This window comes from Rhinopithecus bieti, unplaced genomic scaffold (assembly GCF_001698545.2).
Source record: "Rhinopithecus bieti isolate Rb0 unplaced genomic scaffold, ASM169854v2 scaffold_21726, whole genome shotgun sequence".
Lineage (NCBI taxonomy): Eukaryota > Metazoa > Chordata > Mammalia > Primates > Cercopithecidae > Rhinopithecus > Rhinopithecus bieti.
Genome location: NW_016811100.1, coordinates 856,205 through 878,854, shown reverse-complemented (window position 1 = coordinate 878,854; position 22,650 = coordinate 856,205). Strand labels below are relative to the sequence as shown.

The 22,650-nt window shown below is 39.5% G+C and overlaps 1 protein-coding gene across 3 annotated transcripts in view; it reads right to left on the bottom strand.

Moving 5' to 3' along the window:
- The window catches only part of CLVS1 (clavesin 1), a 217,963-nt gene that overhangs the window by 189,100 nt on the left and 6,213 nt on the right, over positions 1 to 22,650 (bottom strand). For 2 of the 3 annotated variants that reach the window (XM_017893483.1, XM_017893484.1), the window contains one exon: positions 16,073 to 16,678. In XM_017893483.1, coding sequence (XP_017748972.1) covers positions 16,073 to 16,527 — 455 coding nt within the window. In that variant the 5' untranslated portion in view covers positions 16,528 to 16,678. Of the gene's footprint in view, positions 1 to 16,072; positions 16,679 to 16,964; positions 17,019 to 22,650 lie in introns of those variants that run through there. The other variant, XM_017893486.1, reaches the window with a different exon arrangement.

The window sequence follows — 22,650 nt, the reverse complement described above, 5'->3', positions numbered from 1 at the left end:
CATGTATTAGTATATATAAAGTATATATATTTATATATTTATAAAGAATAAACCAGGTTAAGGGGCTCCACTTATTCAATAGCTTCAACCACATAGACCACTGCAGAGGTGAGGGAAGAAATTATGGCCCATGTTTCCCTCTCCCACTATGATGTTGTAGAGCTGGTGACCCTTGTCAATGACCCTGCCCCTGTCCCTATCTGTGAGTATCTGGTACTGGAGGGACCAAAGCAGTATAAGTGTAAATCTATAAATATGAAAATTGTGGGCATGGTAGCGGGATCATAGTCAAACATATCACAATGACCACCCTGAAAATAAGCAGGTGGTAGCTCAGATGAGGGCACCAAAGGGAATGAGTCCGGTGGCAATGATATTTGGATTTTCACTGCCTTAGAGTAAGTATGGAAGGAAAACAAGGAAGGTACTAAAAGATAAACAGAAAGATATGCTACTTTATCTCTCCCCTTCCCCAATACATCGTTGGTCAAAGACAAAGCCTTATCTTTAATAGCTCAAAAAGTCTAAAAATGAAAATTCAAAGGACAGACACCGCTTTGGTAAAACTGGGTTTTAGTTCAAGTTCAAATGAAGATGCAAATCGCTTTCTGTTAGGCTGAGGAGAGTATTAGAGAGAAGAAAAATACAAAAATCAGAGATGGACATAGTACATGAATCCAAGGTTGGAGAAACCTTGGATGAAAAACTGCCTAGGTTTTCCATTTTATATAGCTCCAAACAGATGCTGCAGAGGAAGATACTTCATGCTTGCCTGCTGGTCCACTGGGCAGAACTACATTTCCAAGCATACCGATGAGATGTTATAAAATTCATGCACTGCTACAGATCATTTACTTTATTTCTTGGGATTCCCCATAGGTTCTCATCTATAACACATAATTCAACAAGCTCAGTTTTCTGGCTTCCTAAGCTACAGAAAATTAGAAGGAGAGGAGTTTTCAAAGCAGGCTCATTAACAGCAATTTGAATTGACAGCTAAAAGGAGAAAGAAGTAACAACAACAACAGCAAAAAGATATTAGAAAGACTTATAAAACATGGCAGTATGGGTCTTGTAGCTGGGAACGGAGCTCTTCGTAATTCTCTAAGAATCTTCATCAGGATGGTTGGTTCACAGCCCAGGGTATAATCATTAAATTCACTAAATGATTAGTCACCATGCATCATGAAGAAAGTATTAATTTAACAAGGGAAGAGAGTACAGAACACATTCCAAGATTAGCTTCCTCGTTTTATTTTATTTTATTTTGCTTTTCAAGTTCTTAAGTTCTTTTGTGTGCTTATGCATTTTGAACCAGTCCTAAACAAAACAAAATTTTAAAACTGGCCTTTAAAATGTAGACCTCAACTACTTGGAAATTTAATTTCTCTGGAATGCCCTCTTCTCTTACAAAGATATAAAGTAAATGAGGCATTACAGTATTGTTTCAGAAAACTTTAGAAATTAAATATGAAACTGAAATACTCTACCCATGGTGGTGTGATATACTAATCAAGATTTATGCTATAAAATTATAGGATGGACTAACTCCTCAGAAACTCATGAGATTCACCAGAATCTACACGAACCTGTCAGGGAAAGGGAGACACTGAGTACAAAACACCATTCACAAAGCTTCCCTTCCCCAAGCTCTCCATGGAAAGCAGCATCTTGAACAGTGGAGATTTCTGTAACATCAAAACCTTTCTTAACTCCATCTTGTGCACAATGACACACAAAGAATATAAAATTTATGAGTTGAGAGAAAATTATGAGTCATCTGCTTGCACATCCTTACTTTCAGAAGAGGAAGGTGGCACCCGGAGCTCAAGTCACATAGCGGACAGAGCCCCTGCAGAGCCCATGACTCCCAGGTGGTGCCCTCGCTCCCACTACTGCCTCAACAACGTGCTCTCTCTTCGTTAGGCCATGCTGTGGATCAGTAGGCAAGGACTAGGCAGGAGCATTCTAGTCTCTTCCTCCCTCATTCTCAAGTTCAGTTGCACACAACTCCAGTCAACTCAACAGGAATGCTGTTGTTGGGAAGAGTCTAGAAAGAGTCTCCCTGGTTTGGGCTTTTCATTGCTTCAGATTTCTCCGCACATGTCAGGCAACCAACAGGACACCACTACCCCCTGCACTGTACTCATGGATACCAAGGAGAAAAGACACAGTTCCCTGTCTCTAGGAGCTTCCAGGAAGCACGAGAAAGTGTAAGGTAAAGAGGAGCATCCCTTGCCATGGCTGAGGCAGCATTAATCCCTCCTGTGTTCTTTCCTAAATGCCTGGCATACTCATATGTACTCCAATCCTTTGTGTGAATATGAGCTTGGAAAGATGAGCAGAACTTGATTGTCCTTAGGATGAAGCCCAAATTCCTCCATTCCCAGCCTCAGCCCACCTCCTCAGCCTCAACTGTCACTGTGTGGGCCTTTATTTTCTGTGCTCACTGGAACCAACTGAGGTTTCCCCAGCTCGGCAAGCTCTTTCTTCCAAGACCCTTACATGGTGTACCCTTTTGTCTCAGCCTCCCTCACACTCCCTTCCCTTCACCTGCTCACTCTAACTTCTCCTTAAAGCTAGAGAAGCCCTGCAGGAGGCCTCTTCTCATGTAGGGCCATGTTCACCACGTTATAGGAATGAAGACTGAATGGGAGGAACTGTATATGCGAAGGTAGGAAGAGCTATGATGCAGGAGGAGCAGGAGGGGAGAATCGTTTGACTCAAGTGGAAGATGTCCTTTGCATAAGGAAAGTAATGCTGAATGATTAAGGTTTTATGTGCCAAAATGTATGGCAAAGAGACTGAACCAACTTCATTAGGAAGCCATAAAGATTCTTTAGTAAGAACTTTGCAACAAATTGTGAGTCATCAGAGATTAGGTGGCACAATCCCCAACAGCAGGCCCCAAACATAATTAGGCAGCATGAAGAAGGAGAGAGAGATCAAAGCACTAACAAGCTTTGCGATTTTGTCAAGATTAAATACCGTCTATTGAAAATGAGAATAACAACATCTCCTTCATAAATTGTTGTGAGGATTAAATGAAACCACGTGCTCAGGGAGGTGTTCAATGCCTGGGAATATTATTAACATTAACACTCTATAATCCAGAAAGGCACTGCTGTTATTTATGGGAATGCCATATTTGAAATTAGATCTGGAGATACTTATCAGGGAGTATTGGAGATAGGGAAGAAATAGAAGCAAAGAGAAGAGAAAAATGGTGAGAAACAGAAAGAATGTGCAAAGAAAAAACAACACATCACTTTAAAACCTTCACAGCAAAATTTACCGTATCTTTATTTTCTTGTCTGACATTATATTTTGCAGCATAGTGGCAATAACTTCTACTGCTTTATAGAACACTCACAATAAATGGCTTTGGAGCTTGATTTACAACTAAAGCGAAGCATGGGCACTTAATCATTCCCAGTGGCTGTTTAAGGTTCCGTATATCACTGTTCCAAGTGATTATCTGGGAACCATATCGAAAGGGCAGGGGAGCTGGGCTGGCAGGTGGTTATAGAGGTGAGGCTCTGGACACAGGAACTGGGGGTTGGAGTTTGGCCTTGTGCCAGGGGCTTTCCTTCTTGGCTCTACAGTATCTTCCTTATGAAGGGGACAAAACTTGCTTTCCTGGCTTATTGAGAACTGGGGAAAGCAATGAATAGCCCAGAAGAGCTTCAGTGCAGGAAAAGGCCTCATAACTTGCAATGCATTCATTCAGAAAGCCAGCTATGCTTATTAGAAAATCCAACAGTGAATGTAGCATACAGGCAACATTGTGTTTTTAAAATGCCCTTTCTATATGCCTTCTTTTACTGCCACTGACCTTTGGAAAAGCCAACACAGGTCATGCTCCCAGATGACAGCACAATTTCAAATCAACTAATTGAGCGAGCTTAGCATTGGCTGCCTTCACTGGGACTTGCTCTGAGAAGGAGGAAGTTATTCTTAGGCCCTTGGATTTCTAGCCATCAGAGGAGATTTTTTTATCTACAAGCTAATGAATGTTATGTCTTTTTAACTTCTGAGTTTATAAGTGAGAATTTCAGAGGAGCAGCTGGCCTGGAAAGATATGCTGTCAATAAAACCTTGTTCTCCAGGTCAGTACAGCCCCCTCCCTGAAAGCCCACCCTGCCTTTGTAGTGGCATTGTCGGAGCCCTGTAACGGCTGACATCTTCCTGATGGGCAGCCAACCGGGCACACAGGGGTGTACACTGCTGTGTTATCTCTAAGCTGAGACCCCACTGCTCTCCCATCCAATCTGTGGGAAAGATGACTTCTAACAGGCAAGTTTTTAAGGTTCTGAGTGCAATTGTAAGGGGATGTTGATGGTGGGTAGAAAGCAACTGAGCCTTGGATGAAGTGGAATTAGAGAGCAGATGGTAGGGTATATCTTACAAGGAGATTGTTAGAGGAAGAAGGGAGAATAAAAGAAATATTCAAAGAACTATTTGGCTGACACACATGGCACACCATATAAACAGGCAGTGGGTCGAGGAAGCCAGAATCAAGGCACAGTATAAACTCTCCTAACTTCATCCCTCATCAATCAACAACTTTTTAGAAGCACACAACAGTGATATATTCTGTTTAGCAGCTCTTTATACTAAATGAGAAATCATATCTTGAGCGTTTTAGGCTCTGGATTAGGTCAAAATAGGAAAACCAGCTCACTTATGGAAGAAAGGAAATGACTATCTGCCTGTCTGACCCCTTCTTCTCTAGTACCTCATTTCATCCTCACAGTTCTACAAAATACATATTATTACCCAACAAAGGAGAAAAACAAGGGTAAAAGGAGTACAAATCTTGCCAAGGTCACAGCACTGGTAGCAACTGAGCTGGGATTCTGTTTGCCAACAGAAAGTCTATATGAACACTCATTTCAATGCAAGGCAGAAATGATGCCTTCAATCGCTATCTTAAATCAGGCTCAGATTATGACCAATTTTTGTAAAACATTTCAAGCAGTATTCAGTGTCCTTTGCTGGGCTAGAATTAAAAGAAAAATCAAAGTTGTTTTTGTCATCACTGTTACTATTGTCAAATAATTAGGGCAGACATTGGGTAGGGATTTTGAACATTTAGTTGGCTACGTTTCTGTGAGATTGGAGTATGTGGCAACAGGATTTGTCTTTTGGGCTATGAGGTCCTTTCAAAGTATTTTGAGACCTCAAGTGACAGGTGAAGGCTTGCTTACTGATAGCTCATGGAGATCTGTCATTAGTGTCTGATTTTGCAGCCCCCAAATTTGGTAAATGAGTTCCAGTGATAAGCTGTGCAGCACAGTGCTTTAAATGAGAAGTTAGGTCTGAGATCTTGCCAGGTTTAGTCACTTGCCAGCTGTGTGACCTTGGACAGATCACCTAACCTCTCTGAAGTTCCAATTTCATCATCTGCAAAATATGGCTATTAGTAGTGCTTACGTAAGAGCGTTACAGATTAGTAAGCACTCAATATTGTTTGCTTTTGTGGTTATAATAACTGCCCTTCTCTGCAGTTTATTTTTACTTATTCCCAAACTCAAAAGAAAAATTGATTATTACCAGAAAGATTCAGGAAATGTTTTGGTGGAAAGGGAAGACAGTTAAACCTTTTCTTGGGTTTCTCTTAATAGGCTTTGGGCTTTGGGGGCAGGGTTACCTCATGGACCTGGTAAGAAGCCTAACATTTCCCTGACTTGCCTCCTTCCTTCTTTCCTCACCAATATTCACCATGGATACATTAGAAATCTTCCCCTTTCATGCTACAAGTTCCTATAACTGAGGACAATCAAACTGAAAGAGGCACAGACCTCCTGCTACTTGTAAAAAACTCTTTAATGCTCTTGCAAAAGCCAAAGGCAAACCTCAATCAGTGGGCTTATTTATAGTTTGAAGCGTTATATCCCACCTACAGCCTTGGGGTTTTAATCAGAAGAAAGAACGTGCTTAATGCTCATCTCCCACTGCCAAATCACACCACAGAGCTGTGGGGGCTTTTGCAATGTTAGCCCTTTAGAGGCTGCCACAGGTCAGCAGTGACTGGTGACATTTGAGGAAGCTGCTATCTTCAGCGTATCCATCAAATAAATTACTGCAAGGCATGAGGGGACAAGAAACAGCTGAATACCTTCCCAGAAACAAGGGCAAGTGGAAAAGCACCTGTCCCCTAAGAACAGACAGATTTGGGGTGGTTTTCTACATTAGAAAGTAAATATGACAGTGTTCACAATTGTGAAGGAAAGAAGGTCAAATATCCTAGTAACATTCATTTTTCCATCATTTAATGCCTGGGGAGTTTGGAGGTGGGAGAACTGCTATGAGATGTCATTCTGAGACCATGAGTTCAGATCAGGAATGCAACCTTGGAACCTTTAGGAAACACACAAGGCCAGATGACTGTAACCATTCAGTATATGTATTACAGAGTGCATGAAGGAATGAAGGAGACTTGGATTCATTCCATTAAAGCATAATAAGACTTGCCAATTGGTCAGCACCCCTTTCACTTTCAAATCGAACCAACAAGTCCCCCTCCACTTTCTTTCTTCCCACTCACATCGAGGACTGTATAGGCCCTGGATGTTGAGCCTTCAGAATCATCTCAACTTCTGGTGCACCCAACTTCTAATACACACGCATCACTGCCTGAGTCCCATTCGAATACACAGGGAATGGCTTCGTTGTTTACATTGAGCCACCCTCTACCTCTTGGCTGGGAGAGGGAGCTGAAGAAAGAATGTAGAAACAAACAAACTTGAATTTAGACCCTGGGGCTACTTTGCCACTTAACAACATACCAATGATTCAGCTTTTGATTGAAAGAGACTTTGGAAACTGAGTGCAGGATCGGAATGAGATAATAAATAGGACTTAGTGGGAAAGCATAGTCCTTATGTGCAGACAGACTAGGGAATAATTCTATCACTGTTACATATTACCCATGTACCAACATAGATCCTTGTGGGACTATGGTAGGCCTTAGAAATAGTGTATACAAAACACTTGGCACAAAAGCACCTAACAACGGGTAGTTACTGATGCTGATATTAAGATGTTTCTAGACAGTCCCCATCGGGGGCTCTCCAAGTGGACCTCAGCTCCCCTAAGGGTGCTGGAAATATGGAGGTCTTCCTGGTTATAACAGTGCCCGGAAGAGGGGATGCTAAGCATTTCATAGTGCTTAATACGGTTCTACCGGATAAGATTGAGCAGCTCCTCCCGCTGACTGTGCTCTTTCTAAGAAGCACTACGACCAGACCGCCGATCCCCTCCACCATGACTCATGGTGCGCATGCACATGCTCATTCTCCGCCAAGAAACCCACTTGCAGTCTTTCAGAAGCTCCATGGGTATTTTGAAACATCTAACCACTGAGGGGCTGAGTGATTGGCTTCAGATGCCTTTGGGATGAGCTTGGAGTTGGAAGCTCTGAGTCTGAGTCAAGTTTTCCCATTGATGAGTCATATTGCTTCTTGACTAGAAAGTGTCTTCTCCTTCTGAAACTATTTTTATGTCATTAGTAACTTAGTGATACTGAAACTGCCAAATGGTTATGAGCATTGAATAAGAAAACGTACATGGAAATGCTTGAGAACCATAAAGACTATGCAGCTGAAGAGTCTACATATGTGCAGTATTATGTACTGTAATGTAATTGACCAGCAGCCAACTTAAGGTTCTTCCCCTGAGAAATCTGATTGGTCTGAGCAGTGCTGCCCTGAGCCAAGTTGGATCCTGAAGCCAAAAGGAAATCAATAATACTGATCCTGCCTTCTTTAAAATTTGGATATTTTAGAAACAGAAAGTCAAATATTACATGTTCTCTCTTATATATGGGAGCTAAATAATATGTACACGTGGATATAGAATGTGGAATAATAGACATTGGAGACTACATAATGTGGGAGGGTGGGAGGGGGAGGAGAGGCTAGAAATTACCTATTGGGTGCAATGTACACCATTCAAGGGGTGGTTATACTAAAAGCCCAAAATTCACTACTAAACAATATAACCATGTAACAAAACTGCATTTGTACCCCCTAAATCTATTAAAATAAAAAAATCTAGCAATAAAAGACAAATGTAAGCATGCTTCCTTTACAAAGTAAATAGAAAAAATTGGATGTTTTGTTCATCAAGAATTTTTTTGCATTGTGAGTTTTTAAAATATTTTATTACAATATCATTTATTTAATTATGGGAGTTTCTTGGTGACCCCTTGAATTTTGCCCTATCCCTCACCTTTACAGCCCTGAGTCTGAGGTCCTGGCTCAGACTCCTTCATCTTCAATCCAACTTTTTGGCCCTTGCTTTGTATTCTGGGGAGAAAGAGCTTCCTGGATCCTTGGCCTTCTTACCGTGACTCTAATCAAAATGTTTATCAACTTTCTTTCCTCTCTAGTAAATTACCCTAACTTAACTCATCCTTCAAGTGCCTCTTCTGCTTTAAGGAACCAATTTTTCACCTAGTTTTCAACCTGGTTGCTGATTTCTGAGTTTTTAATTATGAGAAACAAGCAATACACTAACAAAAGAATCTTCGTGTAATTTTATGTATTATGACTTGCAATTCATTTCCAACTGTTTTTCCCCCATCAAGATACTTGGGGACCAGCTGGTCTACACAACACTAATGGATACTATTATAGTGTATTCTGGGGCTTTTATTATCTGGATTCACCACCAACCCGCCATTCATTTCTTATATCTTGAGACTATAATAAAATAATAGGTAGGATCACTAAAACAAGGTGACTTCTTAAAGCTTCTCAGCTACAACTGAACTATCACAGAGGTCTTTGCAGAGGACTGTCTGCTCTTATGGGTAGCTAAGGGTTCTCAGTTGTATTTTGTATACTTTTCTAGGTGGAGGAAACCTGGTAATGGCCTCAAATGCTGCAGCACTTAGAGGGTACATCTTGTAGATGCTGACAAAGATGTGGAGAAAAGGAAACCCTCACACATTGCTGGAGGGGATATAAGTTAATAGAGCTACTATGGAGAACGGTATGGAGGGTCCTCAAACAAACACAAACTAGAATGTTCACATGATCCAGTAATTCCACTACTGGGTATAGCCGAAAGAAATTAATCAATATATTAAAGAGGTATCTACACTCCCATGTTTATGGCAACGCTATTAACAATAGCCAACAAATGAAATCAACCTGAGTACCAATCATCAGATGAATAGGTAAAGAAAATGTGGTGTTCGTAGGCCGGGCGCGGTGGCTCAAGCCTGTAATCCCAGCACTCTGGGAGGCCGAGACGGGAGGATCACGAGGTCAGGAAGATCGAGATCACCCCTGGCTAACACTGTTGGAAATCCCGTCCTCACTAAAAAATACAAAAAACTAGCCGGGCGAAGGTGCGGGCGCCTGTAGTCCCAGCCTACTTCGGGAGGCCTGAGGCAGGAAATGGCGTAAACCCGGGAGGCGGGAGGCTTGCAGTGAGCTGAGATCCGGCCCACTGCACCTCCAGCCGAGCGATCAGAGCGAGACTGCCCGTCTCAAAAAAAAAAAAAAAGAAAAAAAAAAAGAAAATGTGGTGTTCGATGTTCTCACTCAGAGGTGGGAACTGAACAATGAGATCACTTGGACTCGGGAAGAGGAACATCACACACCGAGGCCTATTATGGGGGGGCGGGGAGATTGCACTGGGAGTTATACCTGATGTAAATGACGAGTTGATGGGTGCTGACGAGTTGATGGATGCAGCACACCAACATGGCATAAGTATACATATGTAACAAACCTGCACGTTATGCACATGTACCCTAGAACTTAAAGTATAATAAATAAATAAATAAATAAATAAATAAATAAATAAATAAAAAGAAAATGTAGTATTCAACAAAAGAAACTATCAACAGAGTAAACAGACAACCTACAGAATGAGAGAAAATTTTTGCATATAACGCATCCCACAATGGTCTAATATCCATCATCTGTAAGGAATTTAAACAAATTTACAAGGAAAAAAACAATCCCATAGAAAAGTGGGCAAGGACATGAACAGACACTTCTCAAAAGAAGACATTTATGTGGTCAGCAATCATGTGAAAAATGGCTCAACATCACTGATCATTAGAGAAATGCAAATCAAAACCACAGTGAGGTACCATCTCATAACAGTTGGAGTGGCTATTATTAAAGTAAAAAAATAACAGATGGTGGTGAAGTTGTGGAAAGAAGAGAATGCTTATACACTGTTGGTGGAAGTGTAAATTAGTTCAAAGATTGTGGAAAACAGTGTCACAGTTCCTCAAAGACCTGAAGACAGAAATACCACTTGACCCAGTAATCCTATTACTGGATATATACCCAAAGGAATGTAAATCATTCTATTAAAGAAACATGCAAGTGTATGTTCACTGCAGCAGTAGTCACAATAGCAAAGACACGGAATCAACCTATATGCCCATCAGTGATAGACTGGATATACATCATGAAATACTATGCAGCCATAAAAAGAGTGAGACAATGTCCTTTGCAGGGACATGGATGGAGCTGGAAGCCATTATCCTTAGCAAATTAATACAAGAACAGAAAACCTAATACCACATTTCCTCACTTATAAGTAAGACCTAAATGTTGAGAACACATGGACACATAAAGGGGAACAATAAACACTGGGGCCTTTAAGAGGGTAGAGAGTGGGAGGAGGGAGGGCCAAGAAAACTAACTAATGAGTACTAGGCTTAATAGCTGAGTGATGAAATAATCTGTACAAAAGAACCCCATGACACAAATTTACCTGTATAACAAACCTGCAAGTGTACCCTGAACTTAAAAGTTAAAAAAGAGAAAATAGAGTGTATATACATACAACAAAATATTATTCAGCCATAAAAAGAATGAATTCTGTCCTTAGCAGCAACATGGATGGAACTGAAGGCCATTATGTTACGTGAAATAATCCAGCACTGAAAGACAAATATTTCATGTTCTCACTCACATGCAGGAGGTAAAAACGTGAATCTTATGAAGATAGAGAGTAGGTTGGTGGTTACCAGAGAGGGTAAGGGGGCAGGGAGGCAGGATGAAGGGTGAACAAAGAATATAATTGTATATACTGCCACTGAACTGTACACTAAAATATGGAAAAGATGTTATATATATATTATATATATATATTACCTCAATAACAAATTATTACAAAATACAGTACATCTTTTGACCCAGTATCCTAGGTATTTGCCTGATTTGATTTTTTTTCTTAAGAAACAACTCCCATTTACTGAGCACCAACTAGTACTCACCTATGACCCTCATCACCCCTACTTTACAGGTGAGAAACTGAGGGTAATAAGGATTTAAGCAACTTGCTCAAGACCCCATGGCAGGTTAGGAGGAACTGGGATTGGAAGCTGGCCATCCGGTTTCAGAGTATGTGCACTTAATCACTCTTCTCTTTGGCCTCTGGACACCACCAAAAAGGGCAATTGTGATTAATTCTTGCAATAGCCCCATATGCCAGATATCTTATCGTTTCCACCTGATACAATTGAGACTCCAGAAAGTAAAATAACTTAACCAATTTTAACCTTTTATTCTTTTTAACTGAGTGAAAACCAGAAAAAAACAGATGTGCCCCTTTATGCTCAGATTTTCTTCTCCAGCACTGGGGCATTCATGGCAAACTGGGCTTATGACCAAGTGCAAGTCTGCAGCTTAGAAAGAAGCAAGAAATGAATTTATTTTTCATCAGATCTTAAAGGGGCAAATGATGAATTATTGCCAATGCCGATAGGAGTTTAGGCAGGAAAAATCAGAGGACTCATCGACCAACAGTGTCCCCTAGGTCTCCGTGACATACGAAGCTGGGGAACTGGGATACAAACTCTGCTCACTCTGGAGGGCCAAGTTCATTTTTTGAATAAATCCATGGGCGCTGATTGAATCCATCTGGTTTCAGTTCAGCCTGGCAGCCTCAGAAAATGAAGAAGTCAGCTCTCTGCTGAGGTCCAATGTCTGGGCAAGGCCAGTTTATGCTCAGGTAGCCCAAGCACTGCCTATGCCTCGGTTGCCATGTTGAACCCAAGTAGACAGAGCCTGGCACAAGCCCTCAGGGGATAGTGCTTCCCATCGCTCACTGTTCTGAGCTTTTGTCCTTGTGTCTGGGTTCAGATGAATGAGATTTACACTGTCTTAATAAATATTCATAACCATTTTAATATTAGTAAACCTTTCACATGAGATATTCAAATGACTTCCCAGTCATCTCAGGCCCCCGGTGAGAATGAAGCCATTTCCTTGCAAAGCTGTGTCAGCCTTTCCAGGCCTTTTGGGCCCCACTGGGCTGGGTCTGTGTGAAAGGAAACATGTTGGGGAAGAAAGCAAACAGGTGCTTAGGATGGGCATGCTGTAGTTCACATTCATTGCCCCATTCCCATTTTCAAATATTGTAAATATTGTACTCCAGCCCCTGGTTGCAACTCATTTTACCACGTGTCTTCTATTACCTTTTACATGGAATCTTTTATAGTATTAGTGATAATACTAGAAGCTAATATCTAGAGTGCTTACAGTGTATCAAACAATAAGCTGTGTTTTTTCAGTGTGTTATGTTATTCATTCCTCCCAACCATACTATTAGATAGACATCACTCTCATTCCCAACCCACAGATGAGAAAACTGAGTCTCGGGGAGGTTGCTTGTCAAAAGTTATATAACCAGTAAACAACATGACAATATCTAAATTCAAACTGAGGCTTGTTTGCATTGAATATTTGGCTGCCAGTGGAATAGCCTTATCATCACAACCTTTTTGTTAAAACCATAATGGTCTGGGACAAATAATATTGCACAGTTTGACAAATGTGGAGAAGGACAATGCAAAGAGAGATTACTTTAAAAAGTGTAGCAAATTAGGAGACCATAAAGTGAATTTTTAAGTCACTTCCCATCCATAGGATCAGGCTGAATAAGCTTCACATTCATGAGCCATTAGAGCTAGCAAGTATCTCAGGAATTGCATAGTTCAAACTTCTTACTTTACACAAGAGAGAATTGAGAAACAGAAAGGTGAAGTAATTTGTTTGAGGTTATCATGACCATAAACACTTGGATTATTTACTAAGAGATTTGTTTCTTCTTCTTCTTAACAACACATTTTGGGATATACATGGACCAAATCCTAACACAAAATAAAATATTTGACTATGGCTCATTTCTTTATGTGTATGTCCCCACTTACTGATGTTCTTTACCTCATCTGTCTTAGCAGATGGAAGTTCTAGAACACTGAAAACAACTAAGCATAAATGAAGTCAGCACAATTAATGATATGGTTTGGCTCCATGTCCCCATCCAAATCTCATGTTGAGTTGTAATCCGCAGTGTTGGAGGTGGGGCCTGGTGGGAGGTGATTGGATCATGGGGTGGTTTTTAACGGTTAAGCACCATCAACCTAGTGCTGTCTAGTGAGAGAATTCTCAGGAGATCTGGTTGTTTAAAAGTGTGTGGCACCTTTCCCTCATTCTCTCTCTCCTGCCCCATTATGTGAAGATGTGCCTGCTTCCCCTTCACCTTCTGCCATGATTATAAGTTTCCTGAGGTCTCCCTAGCAATGCTTTCTATGCAACCTGCAGAACTGTGAGTCAATTAAACTTCTTTCCTTCATAAATTACCCAGTCTCAGGTAATTCCTTTTAGCAATGCAAGATTGGACTAATACAATTATTCCCCAGAATTATCAATACTTTCTTATTTCAAAATCCAAAATGTTAATGTGCCCTTTTGGGGAGGCTGTTGCCTCTAGTTTACACAGATGTCCTGTACTAATGAGTTGCGTGTCTCAGAAAGAATTATTCTATTGCAGTTGGAGTGAGCTGCCTATATGTTTGCACCATTGTTAAGCGTCCGGCTGAACAATGGTGTCCTCACTGGCAGGGATTGTGTGTTCTCATCGCTGTCCTCAGTGTCCTAAGACAAGCTCTGGCACAAAGTCTATACTCACTGTTTGTTGAGTGAATGATAAAGATGGATGAATCTTAAGGCCTAAAAATCTGTCTCATCAGTGAAGCAATGTAGTGAGAGACTCATCATTAATTATGTTAATTATGATATGATATATGATACGTTATGCCATATCATTACAGAATAACAGGGTAGAAACATGGAAAGGTAGCCCAGACCCAGGTGGAGTCCTGACCAAATTATAGATTGATAGTGTTAAAATATGCAAATACCTTTCCAGGATTAGACAACCCCACCCCAAACTATCAACCACAAAACAGCCAGTGGTCACCAAGGTGCCCTACACTGTTATCATCTTAAAGAGAAAGAATAGTGACATGAGGCAGTGAAGAGGCACTTTAGAAATTCCTTTTAATGGTTATGGAGGTTGATATATTTTTAGGTTAAACCTATGTCTCCCCATGACACATAAGAATGTTAATGATTATATCTCTGTGAAAGTTCAATTCATAGGTGATGTTTTGGAAATTGATTCATTATTCTTTCTCATTCAACATTCATTGGGTATTGTGCCATGTACCAAAGATATAAACGTGAAAAAGACATGATCCCCTGCCCTCAAGGAACCTGCAGTCTTGGGAAGAGGGGTAAGAATACACAAAGTAAACACACAATTACAATAAAGTCGGGTTAAGACAACTGGCTCGCACATTAGACTACCATTGCCCAACTCCCACTCTGTATTCACTAGTTGTGTAACACGAGTGAGTTCCTTAACTTCTAAAAGCCTTATGTCATCAAAGGTAAAAGAGGGGTCATAGTACTAATATCTATCATGCAAAGTTCTCAGGTGGGTTAAATGAGGTAATATATATTAATGTTTAGCAGAGCTTGTCATTAGTATACAAAATGTTAGCTATGATAACAGTAGCTGTTACATTTCCATTGTAACTGCATTAATATAAATATAAACAGAGGTAGGGTGCCTGAGAAAAACAGGTTTGGGAGGCAAGTGGAAGAAGACTACCTTTATCAAAGACCATAGAGATGCATCAGTAGGCAAATTGTGTTGTTGGAGTTGGATGATTGGAGTTGGGATAGGGGATGGTTGTCTCTCCTTTGGGTGTCTGACAGGTCAAGTCCAAAGGGTGGAAGGCATTTAAAAACCTCAACTGTTCAAGGCAAGGCTTATAGTCCCAACCAGCTGGACCAGAGAATGTGACGAAGGGCAGATGAAGCAGAGGAGGAAGTGCAGAAGGTGGATCACAAGAACCTTACTTTATTTCAATAGCTTTGCAGGTCATTGAAGAATTTTAATCAGGGAAGTGATGTAACAGAATTTTGAAAGGGTCACCCCAGCTACGGTGTAACCTAGAATGACTCAGAAGAGATGAGACTAGAGGCAGGGATACTAGCTAAGAAACTGTTGCAGTAATGAGAGAAGAAATGATGAGAACCTAAATTAAGGCAATAGTAATGCAAGCAAAGAGAAGTGAAGAGATTTCACAGGTTTATAAGAAGAAAGTGGTAGGACTTGCCAATTAATTGGATGTAAAGACCAAAGCAAGGGGCAGTCAAGGATGGCTCCTGGATTTCTGGCTTGAGATACTAGGTGGATGACATAGCAGGTAGAGTGAGAAAGATGATGTTTGGGATATATCGAGTTTGGGGTCCCTTTTAGGTCTTTCAGGGAGAAATGTCTAGCAGGGATTTGGATAGAAATGTCTGGCACTCAGGAGAAATAGAGGTAATTCAAGTCATGGAAAGGATCCAAGAAATTATTTTATGCTTTGAAAATACTTGATATTAAGCATCTACTAATGCCATTTTGTTTTGTTATTAAAGATGAGAACACCAAGGACAGAATATATGATTCTTCTAGAAGATCCAGTTTCAATTTTACTAAAGTGAATGACCCACTTTGATGAAAAGAATAATGACTTCTAAGGTCTCTTACAACTCTAATGTTACAATTCTGTTGTTCATCTGGAATTGCCTTTTGAGAACAGCACACCTGTGGCCTTAAAGCTTCCTGGGTGAACATGTGAAATATTCTTTTTTTAATGAAAGTTCATTATATGTAAAGCTATACAACCCCAAACATGCAGTGATGATGCTTATAGTAAGGAAAACCAAGTAAAGACACTATCTACATTTACCTACTCTGATCCCAATTGGCTGCAAACAGCAAAAGAATCTTCCTGCCGTAATGGTCTCGGTTTTCCAGCACCCCAGGGAATCCATCGATCAGAGCCCTCTTAATGCCGGGATCATCTGCCTTGAAGTTTTTGAACATGTCCAGGTTTAGCTGGCGATACTGGAAATACTGAGCCAGGAGTCTAAAGGCATCCGCTTGGTGAAACTTCCTGGCTCGGAGAAATCTCAGGATGAAGGCATCATCTGTACGTAAAAATCCAATGTCAGGCCTGGTGATTATCATGTCCCTGACTTGCTGAATATCCTGATGTAAAACATCTGGGTTTTCATTCAGTTCCAGGCGAGCTTTCTCTATAGTCTCTGGACTGAGTCCAGCCTGTAAATGGGTCATCTTGGCCAAATCTCCGTTCCAAGTGCTTAACTTCTGATATTTTGGAAGAAGAGAGACTGGTCCCATTCACCTGATGGTCTGCTGAATCTGTGTCCCATTCAACGGTGTTTTACTACCAGACTGCCCCAGAACAGACAAATAGAGGGTCTTCTTTCACATTCAGGCCCTATGTGGTGGTGTTCATCCAAAAGAGAAGCAAAACTGAGGCCATTGCTTACTGAAAAACAAATACACACAAAAGAAACAAAAGAGAGATGATACAAAGAAAGTCTGGGCAAATTAATTGGAGCTTAGATAAAAAATAGTATATTAGGCTGTGGGTCTGATTAGATTAGGTGTCCAAAGAACGAATGATAAATGGGGTATTGAGCATAAGTTGATTATAGATAACTTGAATATCTAATATGCAAATATTTGAAATATGTTTGGGAACATTTCAGTTCCATTGACTAATTTAATAGTGCTTGATCAGATTAGCAAAAGCATGCACTTTTATTAATTACCTTAAGAAACAGTGAGAGGAGAGAAGGATACTTCTCTGTGACAGCATGCTTTATGGGACCACTCACAGGCCTAGATATGGAAGAGAAATTATAGCTATGGTACAATTTAATGCTTCCCATTGGCCTCTTTTCTCAAACAGAAGTATCTTTCACAGAAATACCCCTTCCCCCACTTTCTTAAAGCCAGCCATTTGCATCTTAACTATAAAAAACTTCCCCTATTTTAACCCCACCGGTGTTCATGACTCACAGGAGTCCCCCACCAGTATATGTGAAGAGTCGGGATGGGAACGGGCTTATGGCTGGAAACTTGACCTCCAATAACATTCAACGATGGGCAAGGAGGCTTACAGGGACATTTGCAAATGGCTTTATTATTTGCATTTGCCATTCTTTTAACTACGAAAGCAGAGGGACTTGAGACTCTTGGTTGGCTCTCTACCCAACCCAATATCCATATAGGCTTAAAAATCCTTCCATTGTATATAACCTGCCTGTTTTCCTAAGATGCTGTTTTACTTATGACATTTTAATACCCTCAGATACATCCTTTATGATTTCTCCACCAAAATGATATACAGAGGAACACCCATACTGTTTGTATCTTATTTTAAATATAAATGCTTAAACTCTTGCAGCCATCTGCTTGGTCTAACCTGGAAGTTCCAAAAATCAGAAGACACACTAATTATAAATAAACTTAGAGACATTTATTTTTCCTAGCTTTCTTACATCAATCTTTTCTGCAATAAGAGGTAGAATATTGAATCCCAATCTAATCATTATTGGTAATGCTTTATCATACAAAATTACTGAAATGATGATTGTTCTGCTTAATTTAGGACTAACAGTAATTTCTTAAGAGAGACAATCAGCTCACTTGTTTCTATTTTATATGTCTTTGGATATGGAGGAGACAAAAGACAGTTTAAGTAACTGGTATTCATTTTCAAGACAATAGAATAATAAAAATAATTTCATTTATAAAATATTGGCTTTGTAAAATAACTTGTAAGAAAATAGAATTTAGCTCTGTGATGTTCTGTAAGAAACAGAAGAGTCTTACTTCTCACTAATTTTGAGGACTCATAACAGTAAAGGAAAATAGTACTACAAACTCTTCCCGGAATTGGAAGAAATTTCAAAATCTGTCTAGTTCAATGCCCACCTGACGTTAAAATTCCTTCTCCAACAGCCCTTTCAGAAAATGGCCTCACCTAGTGTCTTCCTTCTCCAGTTCTTCCCTACACTCATTGCAATCTATCTTTGATATGCTGCTGAAACTATTCACACTGATCAATGACACGGATGATGATATAACTTATTATCCAAACTTAGGCACTACAGAGTGTTAATAACAATGATGCTAGAACAACAGGTTCCAAGCAAACTCAGACAGATGGTCACTCTACTAGTGAATGTCATTTTTGTTACTACATCCAACAAACAAACTTCAGCACCTACTGTAGGTGAGCTTTCTCAATATTCAATGCCGAATACATCATCTTTCTTAGACCTCCTTCTCCCATTTTTCCATTCTTTTCTGTAACTCCATTTACCCTTGATTTGTCACCTAGCCCTTTGTCCCTCTCTGCTCAATCTTCTCCTTCTGTGCTCACATCTTCAATGCTAGAGTTTTCCAAGATCCTGACCCCATGATCTGCCATCTACAACATCAGTCCATAGCTCCCTTCAGATCTTCAGGCTGCACATTCTACAACCTACTGAACATCTCCACTTATTTGACTCACAGACAACACAAACTCATTATGTTCAAAACTAAACTAATCATAGTTCCTTATCCTGAATTTGCTCCTCCACCTTTGTCTCTTAGTGAATGACATCATCTTCTATGCAGTTTCCCATGCTAGAAACCTGGGAGTCAACTATTATTCCACCCTCTCTCTTACCGCCCGCTACCAGGCAATTACTTCCATAATGTTTTTCAAACTTGCCTGGTTATTTCCATCCCCATGATCACTGACTTTGTTTAGACTGCATCACTACTCATCTGTTCAGTCCTGTGACATTCTCCCTATTGGTATGCTTGCTGCCAGTCCATTCTCTGCATTTCAACCCATTCTCTGTATTACAGTTGAAATATGCTTATGTCACTCCTTGATTAACATCCATCATTAGCATCTAGTTGTCCTAGGATAAAGTATAAAACTATGCAATATGATTTCAAGACCTTTCATCTTCTGGTCTCTTTATAACTCTCCAGATTTATTGTCTGGCCATGCAGCCATCAGCAGTTTCTTCTCACCTTTGTGTGCCTTGGTAAAAGCTGCTCTCTCTCTCTGCCTAGAATAACCACTGATCGACTCTTCTTTGCCCTTCAGAAGTGAATTTGAAACTCATTTCTCCAGGAAACCCTTCCTGGCCTTCAGAGGTCACAGTAGTCCCACACCCCTGACCACACCAAATTCTGTTGCCATTTTCCTTTCTCTCTCTTTATCTGGAACACCTTACAGAGAAGGCCTGGATTTAATTCATCTGTGTATCCCTGATACAGGGTGTGGCCAAAAGAGGGTCAGCTCCACAAGCAGAGGGACTTCATTGCATTCACCACTACATCCTCAGTGCCTAGCACAGTGTCTGCCATGAAGTAGATGCTCAGTAAATAAGCCTAGAATACATGAATAAAGAAAGTGGTCAAAATGTTTGAATGAGTGAATAAGTGTTTCAGTACCTCCAGGACAGTTTATCCTTAAATGAGATGTTGTGATTAATGTTGATGATTCCTCATCTGCAAAGTATTTTTTTTTCCTGGAGAATTTAGCCTAATCACATTGTGCTTCAGATTCTCACCTCCCTAGAGTATGCCAGGTAATGTTCACAGTTCCAACCCATGGAACACAGTGCTTAAAGCACAAGGCACAGCAATGACTTATTCCTTACAGAAGATTTAAAGCTTGGGGCAAGTTACTTACCTTACAGTTCAGGGAACTCAACATTGTTTCTGAGATAAATTACTATGGGTTCAAAAGGAAAGTTGAGGTTGCATTTTTCATGGCCTGCTTCTACATATAGCTTTGCCTCCCATCTATAATATCCGAAATAAATTTTCTTCAATCTATATCTTTATTCTGTGCTCAGCATACAGTAGAAGCTTCTGGGGAGAACACTCAAGCCAGGGTCACTGGGTTTCATAACTTAGGGTAACATAGATATTTTACGTTAAAGGCAAATTCTTTGTATCAGAAGTCTGAATAGACTGCTACTTAAATAACAACTTCAATTGATAATATTTAAGGCACTAGAAAGGCTATATGAAGAATGTTCACCAGAATATAACATTTTCATTTGACTATAATCTTTTGTTCACATAAAGGACTTGGTTCTCATTCAACTTTTCCAAATTGTAAATGGATACATTGAACTTGTATCACATGAAGAAGTAGAAATGGTTTTCAGTGCTGGTAGTATTAATAATAATAATTCATATTATATATTATAGCTATTTATTATGTTCTAGGCATTTGCAGACTCTCTTTTTATAGGCTACAGTATTTAATCCTCAGAACAACTGTATGAAATGAGTATATTATTGTCCTCATTTTTCAAATGAGGAAACTAAGGCACAGAAAGGTTAAATGACTGTCCCAAATTATACAGACACTAAGAGGCAGAAACTGGATTCAGCCAAAAGTGATCTTTCTCTGAAACCATGCTCTTTACTGTTATGCTGCCCTCTCTTATGAGTAGCAGAGAGGTTTTATTATTTATGATTTAAGACCTATGTGACCATCTGAAAGTTTCAGAACCTCACTCTGGTTCCCTAAAATTCCTTTCAAACTTACCATTCTGTGAGCCTAAATATGCCAATGGATGAATAAATTTTCCTGGGTGGCTTAATACTCCGCCTTACAGATGTCCAGTTGCCGTCTTTTCCTCCTTCCTTCATTGGAAGATGACTGGTGCTGTTCAAAATCTAACTGTCTATGCCTTTTCCAGCAATGACTAATTTTTGCTCTTCCTTTAGGTATTTTCCTTTGGCAAAAACGACAGATCAAAGATAACAGATCTTGTCATTCTGTTTGAAGGATTGATTGCCATGCCCAGCAGAGTGCCAAGCATGGTATCAGCATTGAAATGTGCTTGATGATCAAACAGACCACTTTAGGCAGATTCATGTAAGCCTCAGAGGCCATCTCCCTGCAACGTGGTTTAGTCCCAAATGATTCCGTGTTTAGACACCATTTCAAATGCATGGAGAGTAATTCACAAACTTTCTCTGGGAAGGCCAAGGTGGAGGATACCTCCTTTCACTCCAGTCCACAATTTTCCAGTGAACTAGAAAATTAGATAATGATATTTTTGTATGAGAGGGAGAAAAGAAGAGTATCCATACTATGATATTTAAAATAATGTTATCTGTAGATTCTAGTTTTATATTTCATCTCAAGTTTCCATTAGAAACAAATCTTTTTGTATTTCCTCATACAGAATTTAGTCTTAAGAAAGTACATCTACAAATATACACTGTACTCTTTAGAATCAAAGAGTTTAAGCATAAAAATGCTTTCAGAAAAGTATGATAATTCAAATGAAATCAATTTGGTAATTTTATGATCTATTATTCTCATTTATTTTGTTATAATCTTCAGAAACACACATACACTATATCAGGAAAAAGTCAAAATAATATTAGCAATGTCTTATCTAAAAATATGTATATGTATGTGTGTATGTAGTATTTCAAAGCATTTTATATCAGTTATTTTTTTTTTCTTTGTTACAATGATCCTGCAATAGACAGAAGAAAGATAATTCCTTGGGAAGTGCTGAGGTAAAATTCTATGAAATAGTGTTGGCAAAAGTGCTTGTAAAAGGAAAAGATCTACTTTACTTTAACTGTAAATTCTTGTTGATATTATAATTATGCTGTATTCGGGGTACATAACAGCTAAGTCAGATAATGAGCTAGTCTTCAAGTTAGAAAACCAACAAATATTCATGGAGTACTTATTAGGTGCCAAGGTATTTGATATTATATAGTCTAATTTCCACACCAATCCTTAGAGTTAGGTTATTACTATTAGATGAAAAGGTGAATCTGAGATTTAGATATGGCTGAAAGAACAAAGATTTGCACTCAAACCTACTTTACTCACGTTTTGTCCAAGACTCTGCTCTCCAAGTAGGTGCCTTCTTTAACATCACTCTGAGTACCAGTGCCCTCACACTCAACTACACTCACATAATAGACACATATCCATACCCTGTCAGTCCTAAAGGACATCACTTAAGGGATGTTGTAGAATTGCCCACATTTGGGGAGGAAATAGAATATTGTTGTCACAATCAGAAAAATAAAATCTGTAAAGCCTAAATATTATTTGAAATGTAAGAACATCAATAACTGCTGAACAACACCTCAAATTTGCATGGCTTCTGGGTGTTCTTAGTAATACAAAGAACAATTTTTAAATACATGTAAATTTAAATTAATACAAATATAAAATAAGAAACGATAGCCATATTTGTTTTGTGGGTTTCTTTTACAAGAAAAGAATGAAAAATTAATACTGGTGACAATACTTTGTACATGAAAGTCTAACCAACTACCTCATCCATTGGTATGTGTGAATTTATGTTTCCAAATTTTTAATATGTATTGAATTGGGTTAACCCTTATAGCTCTTTCCCTTGCTAAAACCTTACTTTAAATTTTTTTTTTTTT